Source organism: Chelonia mydas, chromosome 1 (assembly GCF_015237465.2).
Source record: "Chelonia mydas isolate rCheMyd1 chromosome 1, rCheMyd1.pri.v2, whole genome shotgun sequence".
NCBI classification, from domain to species: Eukaryota; Metazoa; Chordata; order Testudines; family Cheloniidae; genus Chelonia; species Chelonia mydas.
The window spans coordinates 136,486,853-136,500,886 of NC_057849.1; the positions used below are offsets into that span (position 1 = coordinate 136,486,853).

General features: G+C 46.3%; 1 protein-coding gene across 4 annotated transcripts in view; it reads right to left on the minus strand.

Annotated features, from left to right (window-relative positions):
* Positions 1–14,034, minus strand: part of SCML2 (Scm polycomb group protein like 2) — a 150,269-nt gene that overhangs the window by 79,967 nt on the left and 56,268 nt on the right. For 2 of the 4 annotated variants that reach the window (XM_043537923.1, XM_037901144.2), the window contains exon 3: positions 13,568–13,636. In XM_043537923.1, coding sequence (XP_043393858.1) covers positions 13,568–13,636 — 69 coding nt within the window. Of the gene's footprint in view, positions 1–13,567; positions 13,637–14,034 lie in introns of those variants that run through there. The other 2 variants (XM_043537927.1, XM_043537924.1) reach the window with 2 other exon arrangements.

Consider the following 14,034-nt stretch of genomic DNA (forward strand, 5'->3'; position numbering starts at 1 on the left):
AGGAAAATTAGCTCACAGCAAACTATTAAATATTAAAATTTTTCCTTTTATATTACCCCAATTCAAGACACATGTAATTGTAGACTGAATTACCAGAGAAAATAAGAAAACAAATGTAGTGTACTACTGATTTAGCCAGTACCGCTATTAGTATCCTTTCAAAGGTTTAGGCCAGGGGTGGGGAACCTTTTTTCTATCAGGAGCCATTGACACACAGACAAAAATCAGTCGCGGGCCACACAGTCCTGCAGGGGGGTGCAGCGGCTCATGGCTTCCCCTCGAAGCAGGGAGAGCCAGTGCTCCCGGCTCCAGCCCTGCTGGGGGGGTGTGGATGTGTGGAGGCTTGGGGCTTCCCCTAGGCTGTGGGGTGGGGCCAGAAATGAGGGGTTCAGGGTGTGGGAAGGGGCTCAGGGCTGGGGCAAGGGGTTGGGATGAGGACAGGGTGCTGGGTCTGGGAGGGAGTTGGGTGCAGGAGGGGGTTCAGGGCTAGAGGTGCAGGGTCTGGGAGGGAGTTAGGGTGCAGGAGGGGGCTGAGGGATGGGGTGCATGGTAGGGGTGCGGGGGGAGTTGGTGCAGGAGGGGGCTGAGGGATGGGGTGCGGGGTCTGGGAGGGAGTTAGGGTGCAGGAGGGGGCTGAGGGATGGGGTGCGGGGTCTGGGAGGGAGTTAGGGTGCAGCAGGGGGCTGAGGGATGGGGTGCGTGGTAGGGGTGCGGGATCTGGGAAGGAGTTAGGGTGCAGGAGGGGGCTGAGGGATGGGATGCGGGTAGGGGTACAGGAGGGAGTTGGGTGCAGGAGGGGCCTGAGGGATGGGATGCAGGGTCTGGGAGGGAGTTAGGGTGCAGGAGGGGCCTGAGGGATGGGGTGCGTGGTAGGGGTGCGGGATCTGGGAAGGAGTTAGGGTGCAAGAGAGGGCTGAGGGATGGGATGCGGGGTCTGGGAGGGAGTTAGCGTGCAGCAGGGAGCTGAGGGATGGGGTGCGGGTAGGGGTGCGGGGTCTGGGAGGGAGTTAGGGTGCTGCAGGGGGTTCTGACCTGGGGCAGGGGATTTGGGCTCTGGCCAGCTCCCAGTTGGTGGCGCGGCCACTCCACACTGCTCCCGGAAGCGGCCGGCATATCTGGCCCCTAGGTGGAGATGCACAGGGGGCTCTGTGTGGTGTGTGCTGCCCATGCCCAAAGGTGCTGCCCCTGCAGATCCACTGGCCGCGGTTCAATTATTTACCTTCTATTACATTTTACAGATACTTACATAGCAAACTTGTTTTTCATGGTTTCCTTGAACCCTCAGATGCAACTGTGCATCATTTAATTCTTATCAGAACACCACAAATTAATCTAAGACTAGTTCTGAATACAGATTCAAAGATCTAGTTTATGTACAATACATTAAATTGACAGATTATATTTATTATTAAGCCTGCCCACCACTGTATAGAACCAAACACCCACAATATCAGTTCTTGCATTAGAATTCAGTTGCTCTCTCACAAAGCTTCCCCCTGCCTAGTTGGTGTTTAGCTGATTGAGCCCCACTATCTAGGTTCAGGCTTTCAGCCAGTTTCTATTTTTCCACAGGCTCATTCTGGATTTCTGGCACATGACTGCGTCCCCAGACTGACCCATCTGAGCTCTTTCCTCTGGGCTGGCATGGCTCCTTAAAGGTTATCTCTGGATTTCTTCTGCTCAGTTGACTACTACAAGTAGCTGGTGCTTTCTTCAAGGCTGGCATAGGTCTTTTCAGAGCAGGAAGCTGTAAACCTCCATCTTTTGGGGCACATTAGGATCTACAACTGCTCCCTTCTGTCTCTCTGCTCTCATCCCAAACACCCCTCCTAACATCCCACCCCTCCAGCTCTAAAAGTTGTATTCCCCCTCAGACACACTGAGTTTAGAAGTAAGGTGTCCTCAAATTTTACAAGTATGGATTTTATGTAGACTTATTTCCCTACTTTGGTGATACACAGAGCTCCTCATCGTCTTGCACACCAATGGCTGCTGGTAAAGGACACATCAAAGTGGCTTAAATTCAAACGTATCCAAACCTATAAATTTCTCTTTAGATTCAACCTCATTTTTTTAGTAGAGTGCGGCTACAGATATGTAAGCAGCCTTAATGAAGGCTGAAACTTCACTCACTCTTCCTTCCAGGATGGCCACTGCTTGCTTGTTCAAGTCTTCTCTCCTTCCTGTGCTGACCGCTGGGAGCCTCATGCTTTCAATATCCTGTTTTTCACTCTTCAGCCCACCCTCTCCTTATCAATCCTGGGGTTTAGTTCTAATTTTGCTTGGTGAGTTGATAGCCTCACATACTCTTGCAAACAGGTGAGTTAAAATATGAAAAAAATAATCCTCATAATGCAAATATTTTCCTTCCCTTGTACATTATCCTAAGTCCTCCCACTCCCAAATATCCTCTCCCGTCATTTTACTGGAACCCTTCTCCTCATCACAAGATTTACCGTACCTTCCTTCCCTCCTTCAGTCCTTTTACTCTCCTCATTCCTCCTACCCACAGCTCCAAGTTTCACCTCCTCTTCAACTTCCAGTCTTAACTGGCAAGTCTCCCGCAGTCCTACCACAAGACCAAGGGGCTCCCAGTGTAGAGGCACTCTGCATTCTAAGGCCACTCTGTTCAGCTGGCACTAAGAGTGGCTCCCTGTCTCTCTTCTAGTCAAACAAGCAACAACAGTTTTCATCCATAAACCTCAAAGAACTTTACATTGAAGGATATTACTACCCTAGTATTATAGATGGGTAAATGGAGATAGAGAGGTGAAGTGACTTGCCCAGGATCATGAAGTTGGTCTATGGCATAGTGGAAACTAGCTCTCATGACTAAGTCCAATACCCTGTGATCACCCTACCTCTGACATATGGGTTACCTTTGCAGCACTAAAGAGTGCGCTCAGTAGCAGCTGGGTAGTTAGAATGTGGTCATGAAAGGAGAGACAGGCATTATTCAAATGACAATAGCAGAAGGGATAAAAGTTGTCTCCTTAGCCACCTCCCACTCTGGGCAAGCAGAAGAAACAATTACTTATTATAACTGTTGTTTTCTTGGAGATGTGATGTAGATGTGTATTCCATTTAGGTGTGCGCATGCCCAGTGCACCGAAGCCAGAGAATTTTGCCAGGCAGTACCGGTAGAGGAGCAGCGCTCATGCCTTGTGACCATAGCCCTTCACCTCGCTATCTGAGGCTGTGCCACCACAATCTCCTCAGTTCCTTCACGAACACGCAGAGACTAGACGCCGATACATAGGGGACAGAGGCTGGGTCAGGAATACACATCTGAATCACATCTTGAAGAACCACAGTTACAGTAAGTAACCATTACTTCTTCGAGTAGATGCGGCCGTGTATTCCACTTAGGTAATTCACAAGCAGTATTCACCCCATTAGGTAGGGCTTGGAGTCTACCTAAACCGGAATTGCAGGATTGCCCTACCAAAACTTGCATCCGCTCTGGAAGATGCGGCAATGGCATAATAGTTTGCAAATGTATGTATGGAAGATCATGCAGCAGACCTGCAAGTATCCAATATCAAGATGTCACTAAGGAATGCTATTGACATTGCTGGTGCTCTCACAGAATGAGCTCACACCCTCTGAAGAGGCGTAGCCGAAACTATTTCATATTCAGTCTTGATACAGGATTCATTTAGAGAGCATCTATGAAGGGACTGCTTGCCCCTTCATACAATCTGCATACAACACACACAGGTCAGGTGAAGCATGAAGCAGTTTAGTCCTGTCCAGATAGGCTAGACATCAACTGACATCTAATGTATGGAGACACTGCTCCTCTGGAGATGATGTGGCTTAGAAAAGAACACAGGTAAATACACCACCTGGTTCAAAATGAAACTGAGAAACCACTTTAAACAAAAGTTTTGCATGTGGTCATAAAGTCACTTTGTCCTTAGAGAATTGTGTACAGTGGAGCCACATCTTACATGGGGGTTAGGTTCTAAAGTCAGCGCGTAAGGTGAAAATCACATAGTCAAATTACCCTTGAAAATCCCTTAAATTGCCCATAAAGTACAGTATACTGTACAGGGTTTTGTGTATACAACCCTGTACAGTAATATGTATAAATGTATAATGTATACAGTAACGTACAGTGTATAATAGAGAGTACATATGCAAAAGGTAATTTTACCGTACTGTATTATTAATTACAGGGGGCAATTACAGAGGGTCAGAGCTTGATGTCGAGGCAGGAGACGGAGGTGACTGAGAGCTTGGGTGATGGAGAGCAAGTTGTAGACGAAGTGGTTGGCTCTGGTTCAGCTCGAGAAGTTGATTGCATAGGCTCATCTGCTGCTGGTGGTTTTTCCTTGAAAAACATGGTGATCGGCAACTGTCGCTGTCGGCTCTTGAGCTGCTCAAACATTTCTTGATACGGTCTCAATTCGTCTGTAATATGTCGTGTGATTTTGAGGCTTTGTTCCACAGAGGGATCGTATTCAGAAATTAAATCATTCAAGTGTTTCAGTGCTTGGAACACTTCAGCAAATTTATGAAGATTCCAACTTGCTGGTTCTTCGTGTTCGTTGTCATCATCTTCGTCTTCTGTAGACTATTTTATCAGTTCCTCTAACTCTTTGTTAGTCAATGTTTCTCTGTGGCTCTGTCAAGGTTCTTTCCCCACTCTGAACTCTAGGGTACAGATGTGGGGCCCTGCATGAAAAACCCCCTAAGCTTATTTTTACCAGCTTAGGTTAAAACTTTCCCAAGGTACAAACTATTTTACCTTTTGTCCCTGGACTTTATTGCTGCCACTACCAAGCATCTAACAAATATATAACCGGGAAAGAGCCCGCTTGGAAACGTCTTTCTCCCGCAAAATCCTCCCAAACCCTACACCCCTTTCCTGGGGAAGGCTTGATAAAAATCCTCACCAGTTTGCATAGGTGAACACAGACCCAAACCCTTGGATCTTAAGAACAATGAAAAAGCAATCAGGTTCCTAAAAGAAGAATTTTAATTGAAGAAAAAGTAAAAGAATCACCTCTGTAAAATCAGGATGGTAAATACCTTACAGGGTAATCAGATTCAAAACATAGAGAATCCCTCTAGGCAAAACCTTAAGTTACAAAAAACACAAAAACAGGAATATACATTCCATTCAGCACAACTTATTTTATCAGCCATTTAAACAAAACAGAATCTAACGCATATATAACTAGATTGCTTATTAGCCCTTTACAGGAGTTCTGACCTGCATTACTGCTCTGGTTCCGGCCAAAGCAATACACAGACAGAGAGAACCCTTTGTTTCTCCTCCCACCTCCAGCTTTGAAAGTATCTTGTCTCCTCATTGGTCATTTTGGTCAGGTGCCAGTGAGGTTATCTTTAGCTTCTTAACCCTTTACAGGTGAAAAGGTTTTTTCCTCTGGCCAGGAGGGATTTAAAGGTGGTTAGCCTTCCCTTTATATTTATGACAGGCTCTCAATTAATTCTTCAGATTTCTTCCTCAAGGATGTTGACGAAGCCTTCACCACCCACTTGCCTGGCCACCTGAACAATGTGTTTCCCTTCTTTGTCAATGGTCAGGAAACCCTTAAAATCGTTCACACATTCTTTCCATAGGTTTCGCCATCATGCATTGACTGTTTCAGGCTTGATTGCATCCATTGCCTGTTTAATATAAGTGATGCACTCGGCAATGTTGAAGGACTTCCAACACTCCATCACATTAAAATTGGGATCAGCATCCATAGCACTACGTGTCCGTAAGAACGTAAGCCTCAGGTATGTGGCCTTGAAACAGTGAATCATGCCTTGGTCGAGAGGTTGGAGGTATTGGGGCGGGGTGGGGGGAGAGAAAGACGACTTCAACGTTGTTATGCGCAAACTGGAGTGCCACAGGGTGGCCAGGAGCATAGTCTACAATCAGCAACACTTTAAAAAGTCAAGTCCTTCAAGGTACCGCTTGACCTCCAAAATGAAACACTTGTGGAACCAATCCAGAAATAATGCTGTCGTCACCCATTGCCAGAACACAGGCAGGAGATTTTTGTTCTTGCCTTTTAGGGCATGGGGATTTGCAGCCCTGTAGAGCAAGCCCAGCTTTTATTAAATGCCCAGCCACATTGCCACAAAACAACACAGTCACACGGTCTTTGGCTGCTTTGAAGCCAGGGGCTTGTCTTTCTGATTTCGAAGTGTAAGTGCGGTTGGGCATTTTTTTCCAGAAGAGCCCAGTCTCCTCAGCGTTAAAAACTTGTTCCAGAAGATAGCCCTTTTCTTCTATGATTTTCTTTAATTGTTCGGGGTAGGCTTTTGCTGCCTCTTCATTGGCAGATGCAGCTTTACCAGTAGTCTGCACGTTTTTGAGGTTGAAGCGGTTCCTAAAACTGTTAAGCCAACCTTGGCTGGCTTTGAATTCCTTCTCATCAGAAGGCTGTCCCTCTTCGGCGAGAGGTTTGAACAGCGCACAGAGGCTAAGAGCCTTTTTTCGCAATGTCTTGCCATTGATAGGCACATGTTTACGGTTCATGTCTTCCAGCCATAAGTTTAATGCCTTTTCAGTCTTCACTAATGTCTTATCACACACCTGGCTCATCACCTTAGCAGTTATTGGAGCACTTGATGCCACAGCTTAATGAATTTCTCTCTCTCGAATCTTGACAGCACGGATGCTAGATTCGTTGCGGCCATATTCACGCACCAAGTTGGAGACCAACACACAGTCTCTCAATAAGTCCAACACAGCCAGTTTTTCCTCCAGCATTGGAACAGATCATTGTTTCTTCAGTTGAGCACCAGATGGATAGTTGGCTTGCGTTTATGGGCCATGTTGTATGAAAAATATGTTCAGTAACTTTAAACACTGGAATCACACTCAGCGTGGTGAGATGCTCACACTATGAGAGGCACGCGGGAACTGAGACCAACTGAGGGAACAGCAGATTCATATCTTCCATCTCACGCTCACTCCGGGCATATGCTCATTGAGTAGAATGGTGGGCAGAATCGCTCGCACTATTTACAGGTACCTTGATATTTTTCTTTTTTTTTTTGCTGAGCGCGTATAGTTGAATATGCGTAAGTTAAATGTGCGTATGATGCGACTCGCCTGTAAAAGGAGAATCTGCCTTTAGAGCCTGCAACTCACAGACTCTCCTTGCAGCTGTTAGCCTACCAGGAACGCTTCTGACACAAAAGCGGAAAGGTAGAAGATGGCAGGGGCTTGAATGGGGGTCCCATTAAAGCGACTAGGACAGTATTAGGGTTCACCAGAGGAACTGGCTCTTAGACTGGAGTATGCGATGAAGAAGTCCTTTAAAGAATCTTGCCACCATGGCACTGGGGAAGACAGATCTTCCCTGAATAGGGGGATGAAATGCTGATATTGCCACCAGATGTACTCTCAATGAGCTAAGTGCAAGGCCCAATGAGACAAGGTGCAGCAAGTATGTCCTGAATAGAAGCCAGCATCAGTTGAACTCTGTGGGCCAATGACCACACCAAAAACTGCTTGAATCTTGCCAAGTAGGCCATTCTGGTAGAGGGCTTTCTACTGTTGAGTAGAACCTGTTGAACAGCTACTGACCATACTTCCTCCTCATTTAGCCACGAAGCAGCCATACCATGAGATGCAGAGTGCTAAGCTATAAGGTGCAACTGTGATTCTGTGTGAGTAGGTCAGGATGGAGAGGTACGGGAGAATGAACTGACAGCGCAAAAGGTCAGAGACCCAGCACTGCCTCGGCCACACTGGGGCAATGAGAATGAACTTGGCCAGATCCATCTTCAGCTTGAAAACGACTTGTAGGAAGAGTGTACAGGATAGCCAACAGCCAGCTGAGATGGAAAGTGTCAGACAGGAAACCTGTACTGAGACCCCCCTTGAGAGCAGAACAGATGGCATTTCCTGTTGTCCTTTGTAGCAAACAGGTCAATCGTCAGAATACACCAAGCTGCGAAAATGACCTGGAAGACACTTGTCTTCAGAGACAACTCATGAGTCAGGGAAAAATTCCTGCTGAGATTGTTCGCGAAATGATTCTGGACCCTGACAAGTGGTAGCTAATAGAGTGATCATCTCCTTGATGCAGAACTGCCACAACCTGATTGCCTCTTGGCAGAGCATCCTTACCTCTTCACATAATACGTGGCTGTGGTATTCTCAGTAAGTATGTGAGCCACTGATGCGGTCCAGAAAAGCAGGACATGCATTGTAAATGGCCTGAAGCTCCAGCACTTTGATATGCAGTGATGATTCCTGCTCCAACCACAGATCTTGAACTTTCAGTGACCCCAGATGGGCTCCCTTGCCCACCAGGGAGGCATTGGTGACAACAGACCTGGTTGGTAAGGACTGGACGAAGGGAACACCCTGACAAACATTTTCCATTAGCATCTACCACTGCAAGGAGCCCAGGACCAGTGGAATGAGGCAGACCAATATGCTCAGGGAGTGAAGAGTCGGACGGTGAACTGCCCTGAGCTACATTTAAAGGGAGCAAAGATGCAACCTTGCAAACTGGACCACCTGTGCAGAAGCAGACATGTGGCCCAAGAGCCTTAGGCACATCCGAACCATAATGCATACTAAAGCAAAGGTGGCAAAACGCCTGAAAAAGGTCTGTCAGCAAAAAAGTCTTCTACAGGTCCCCAATGAACTTGATTTTCTGAGCAGGAACCAAAGTTGACATTTCAATGTTTAGGATGAGACCCAGATGGTCTCAAGCGCACTGTAGCGTTGACATGGGAAAGGACTTCCTTTCTGGACCTGCCCCTCAGTAACCAGTTGTCCATATATGGGAAGGTGTGGATTCCTTTCCGGCTGAGGTACCCCTTCACCACGACCATGCATTTGGTAAAAACCCAAAGGGCAGAAGAGAGGCGGAAGGGAAGCACCGTATACTGAAAATGGCGCTCCGCTACGACAAATCAAAGGAATTTTCTGTTTCTCTGCAAAATTGTCACCTGAAACTAGGTGTCCTGAAGGTCAAGAAAAGCCAACCAGCTGCTCTGTGACAACTGGGAGAGGATAGTTGATAAAGTGACCATTTGGAACCTCATGTATCTGATATATTTGTTGAGGCCAGGAAAGTTGAGAATGGGTCTTACCCTTCCCTTGGATTTAGGCACCAGATAGTACAGTAATAGAAGCCATGACCCCAGTGGAACCTCCTCCACCGCTCCCAAAGCCAGTAGAGAGCAAACTTGCTTGAGAAGCAGTATTTTATAAGAGGTGATCCCTATCGGGAACTTGGGGTGGGGGCTTCGGGGAAGGTGTGTCGAGTGGCCAAACCCCAGAACTGAATACTTCCTCCTCTAGGACCTATGCCCCTTTCTGGGGTAGTCCTGCTGTCTCAGGGGAGGGAAAAGCTGCCCAAATGTGTGCTGCAAACAATACTGCTGCTGATCACTGTAGTGGTCCCTCTGCACTGCCGGCGTACATATCCCCAAAGATCGTAGGGCAGCCCTAGAGTCCTTGAAGGAGTGCAGAATCTCGTCCATCTTGTCCAAAAAAAGCACTCAGCTGAAGGGCAAATCCTCTATGGCTTGTTGCACACCAGGACAATGCCCGAATTCTGCAGCCAGGACTCCCTTCTCATAGTCACTGCCAAAGCCATCACTCTGGCTGAACTATCCGCAATGTCCAGCATGGGCCATAACAAAGTCTTAGTCACCAAACAGCCTCTGGTGATAAATGCCCAAAATTCCTCCCTCAAGACTTTGGGCAACTGGTCCGCAAACTCAGACATAGCCATCCAATTCACAAAGTCGTATTTAGACAGCAATACCTGCTGGTTAGCAATGTCCATCTACAAATAAGAGAAAGTGTCAATCTTCCTACCCATCGGGGCCATCTGTTTGGAGTCCTTATCTTTGGGGGTGGACTTAAATCCATCCTTCAGACCTCTATTGTTCACCGTGGTTATGACCAGGGAATTTGGGGCTGAATGGGAGTAAAAACCCCCAAATCCCTGCACCACAATGAAGTAGCAATTCTCCATGTGCTTTGCAAGAGGGGGTAATGAAGCTGACATGCTCCAGAGAAAATTAGCAGGCTCTAGGAGTGCATCATTAATAGGGAGGGCTACTCTCCCAGGGCAGATGGCTGCAGGATATCCAACAACTTACAGATATTCTCCTGCAGGAACACCCAGGGAAGGCAGCCACGTGCTGCAGAAGGTCCTGGTACATCTTGAAATCCTCTGGTACCAAAGGAAGATCCAGGCACCACAGAATCATCTGGGGATGAAGACAAAGCGGTTAACTGTGCCAGAGCCAGATCCTACTCCAGGACTAACAGGCCTGGACAGGATGACTCTGGAGGCTCCACATGGGGAAGGTTCACTGGTGCCCAGGCCTGTGGCAGCTCGACATGACTGCTCAGTGATCTTGTCTTAGAGCGTGATGGAGGAGTTGGACCTATGCAACCAAGGAGCATCCCACAGATTTCAAGCAGCCCACTGGTATGGATAGGGCATTGGTGGCCAGTAGACACCAGGCAGGGGCCTGCCATCTCCACTGTGAGACAAGCACCTATCATAGTACCCATAGCTCTCCTTGACTGGGCCCTGATGCAGGTGAGGCAATGGAGAGCGGATGGAGGAAGATCCCGACCTGGATGCTGAGGAATCCCGAGCTTCAGGGGATAAAGGTGGAGCCAGCCCTGAGGGTGCAAGCAACTGGCCTGACTTATCCATACCCCAAAATGAAGAGCAAACTGGCACAGATGGTGGAAACAGTACTGCTAGCATCAAATATACCTCCGTTGTTTCCAGTGCTGGAAGTGGGGTCAACCCTGAAGTCGAGGTGACTGACAGTGCTGAAGTCGAGAGAGGTGCATGCCACCACAGTTACATCAGTGGTGCCAACAGCAGGGGTGCCAAGAAGTTCCCAGTGCTGGGGAGGTCCCTTGTTCTGAGCCCGGCACCAGCCCCACTTCCACTGACTGTCAAAGGGAAACATCAGGGTGCAGTACCAAAAGACCCACAGCCTCAGCAGCCCACCCAGCCAACAGGGCTATAAACTAGGCAGCCTTGGCAAAGTCCTGGGCCAAGGGAGAGGTCAGGACAGAAAGGCAGAGGAGGTACATTACCACCTGATATACCGCCAGTGCAGAAACAGCCAGTGCCAGTATCGCCCTCTTCAATATGGGACTCAATGGACGGCCAGAGCCGGAACCAAAGTTGATGGTACGGTCCCTGATCTCCCTGAACGGTACCAGGGAGTGGTTGATGGGACCGGCTCCATTTCGCACGCTGACATTCATACTGTGTATTAAGCTAGATGTCAAACACAGCAATACTTCCAAGTGTGACTGCAGCTCCTCTCACTCAAACTGGCATAGCAAAGCAAGTGGAGCACTAATCACAGAACCGTTTCCTCTACTGCCCAGTATATACTGGCAGCAACGAGCAACAGAAAACTGCAAGGATCCCTCCCAATAACTAGGAATGGAGGAGGAAAACACCCACCTCTCTCCCAACAGTCTTAGGGAGGAGAAGAAAATGAGTCAAAATGACAAATGACGTTCTAGAGAGCTTTAACACGTTTGCAGACAACTCTGTGGTGAGATGACACCTACAGGTGGTGATGTCATAACAACTACACAGTTACAATACAGATAACGAATATGACATCAGGATGTCATTCCATGGATTATTTTGTGGTTCACTGCAACACCAGTCTATGGAAAAAGTAGCTCCCAGCCAGTCAGAGGACCAATGAGATTACGCTTCCTCTGATGGGAAAGAGCTTCAGGGGTAGCAGCCAAAAAGTCTCTGTAGCAGACTGAAAAACTTCTGTTTAATTAGATGCCCATGGAAGGCCTTAGTGTTTTAGTTCTATGAAATGTTATAACTCTGATGTGCTATCAAAGTTTTAACAAAAGACCCCTTCATAAGTTTTCTATCTCAGTCAATAATACCTGTGACAGTCCCTGGGTAAAATACTGTCCACAAAACTCTTGTCAGGTCCATACTATTCTCAACTCTACCAAAAATCTTTACCGACCTTGTTTCACCACCTCCGCGCCTCATGAAGCCTCTAACTAGCTCCTCTACCTGACAGCTTTTCCTTTTAGCAGCAGTGATCATGTGTTACTCCTGGGGGAATTCTACACCACTGCACAATGCAGAATTTGTGCAGAATTAATGTCCTGCACAGAATTTCATGTTTTCCCCCACAGACTTGGGGCTGCAGAGCTACTGGCTACCTCTAGGGGCCGCTGGACTCTGCAGAGCCTGGCTCTTCTCCAGCTTGCAGTGAGACAAGTGTCTGGACCGGCAGGAATGGAAGCTTTGCACATTCTGGCAACAGGGCTTGATCCTCATCCACTTAACAGGAGCAGGCACTGGAGACATGGCTCTGGCACAGAGTGAGGAAGGGCAGGGTTGCACCGTGTCCCTCAGTGGGACAAAGCTGCAGGGGACGGGCTCGGGGGGGGGGCCACATGTCTGGGCTAGGGGAGGAATCATGCAGCCCTCTCCAGCGCCCCCTAACTTGAAATGGGTTGTTGTAGGAGTTTCTTTAAACTCTCTACTCCTCGGGGAATTTTTTTCATTCTCTGTGTTGTTGACATACTTGCTGATAGGTATTTTTAAATAAATTACCAAAATAACTGAAACTGGTGTGATTATATTGTGTTATTTTGACAAATAAATTTAAAAATATTGTGCACAGAATTATAAAATTTTTAGCACAGAATTCCCCCAGGAGTAAGTCTGTGCTTGGTGGGCTCAGACAGTGGGAGTGCCCCACCCTTCTGTTAATTAATAGGAAAGAGAGATGGTGAAAACAACTTACTGAAAACGTTTGTTGTTGCCTATAAGACATGTAGCTAGGTTAATGGGTCAGCTTTAAAAAACCAAACACGTACTTTCATAACAACAACAGGTGATTTCCCACACCCTCCAAATGACAGACCAATTGTCCCTGATGAAAAATCATCATTTTCTGCTAAGAGTGAAGGTATCCATTTTTATTTTAAATGATGAGAAACAGCTGCAGATGGGAATGCTCTCAACTTTCATTTAGTCTCAAACAATCCACTTTGTTTTTTAGTTTTCCCCACAGAAGAACAAATGCAGAAGATTATTTTACCTTCCCTACCTATGTAGCACTAATGAAGATTCAGCCCAACTATCGCAGCTCCTCTCTTCAGTATCAGCAAACATGGTAGTTAAGGAGAAAAAAAAAGCAATGGAGACTTTTGGGAGAGAAGGCAGAGAAAAGGTATAGATAGGGTTAAAGGAGGTAGAAAACAGTAATGATCCAAAACTTCATCTTAAAAAAATTGGGACGCACACATTATTTTTGTTCAGGGGATTACATAGGTAACTAGTATTTGCCTTTTGGTCAGCTGAACTAGTATGCTAAAGTCAATCTTTTCACCCTTCCAAAGGCATTTATATATGCAATAATCAAAGCACTGTCTGCTAATGAAGTTAACAGCAGTGGTTCAGATGCTTTCTATTCTTTTATGTATCCCAGTCATCACTAACAGCCTGAGAGGTGTAAAAGATTCCCAGACAACAGAATCCAAATATTTAGATTTAAACATTATCTTGACTAATAACCCGACAATTTTAATACCTACCATTTTTTAAAGATACGTTGTTTGACTGCTGACTCTTCCCATGTTTCTCCTTTTTAACATTCTTTGAATCTACAAGACATAAAATGTCATTACATAACAGATTTAGCATTCACATCATACTAAAGTCCAGGGTAACAATTAGTCTAATATAGAGCACTTTTAATCATAACTTTCAAGACAAATACATTCTATTAACCACAGATTTTTGTTTATATATTTCACTATGTCATAAAAAGGTAAATTTTATTCTTATTCTAGTTCACCTCAGAGTTCAAAAGAGAAACTAACATCAAGATAAAAGTACAAGCATGGAAAGAAAGAATTCCAAAAAGAATGCTTCTTGGCTGTCAACAAACATCTTCCAAAATTTTAAAACACAATCTACATTTATTTTCAAATAGCTTTTATTTTGTTTTATAGTTTGAGTGAGAGCATTAGACCAAAGAGCATCTTGGACCTTGCACCAA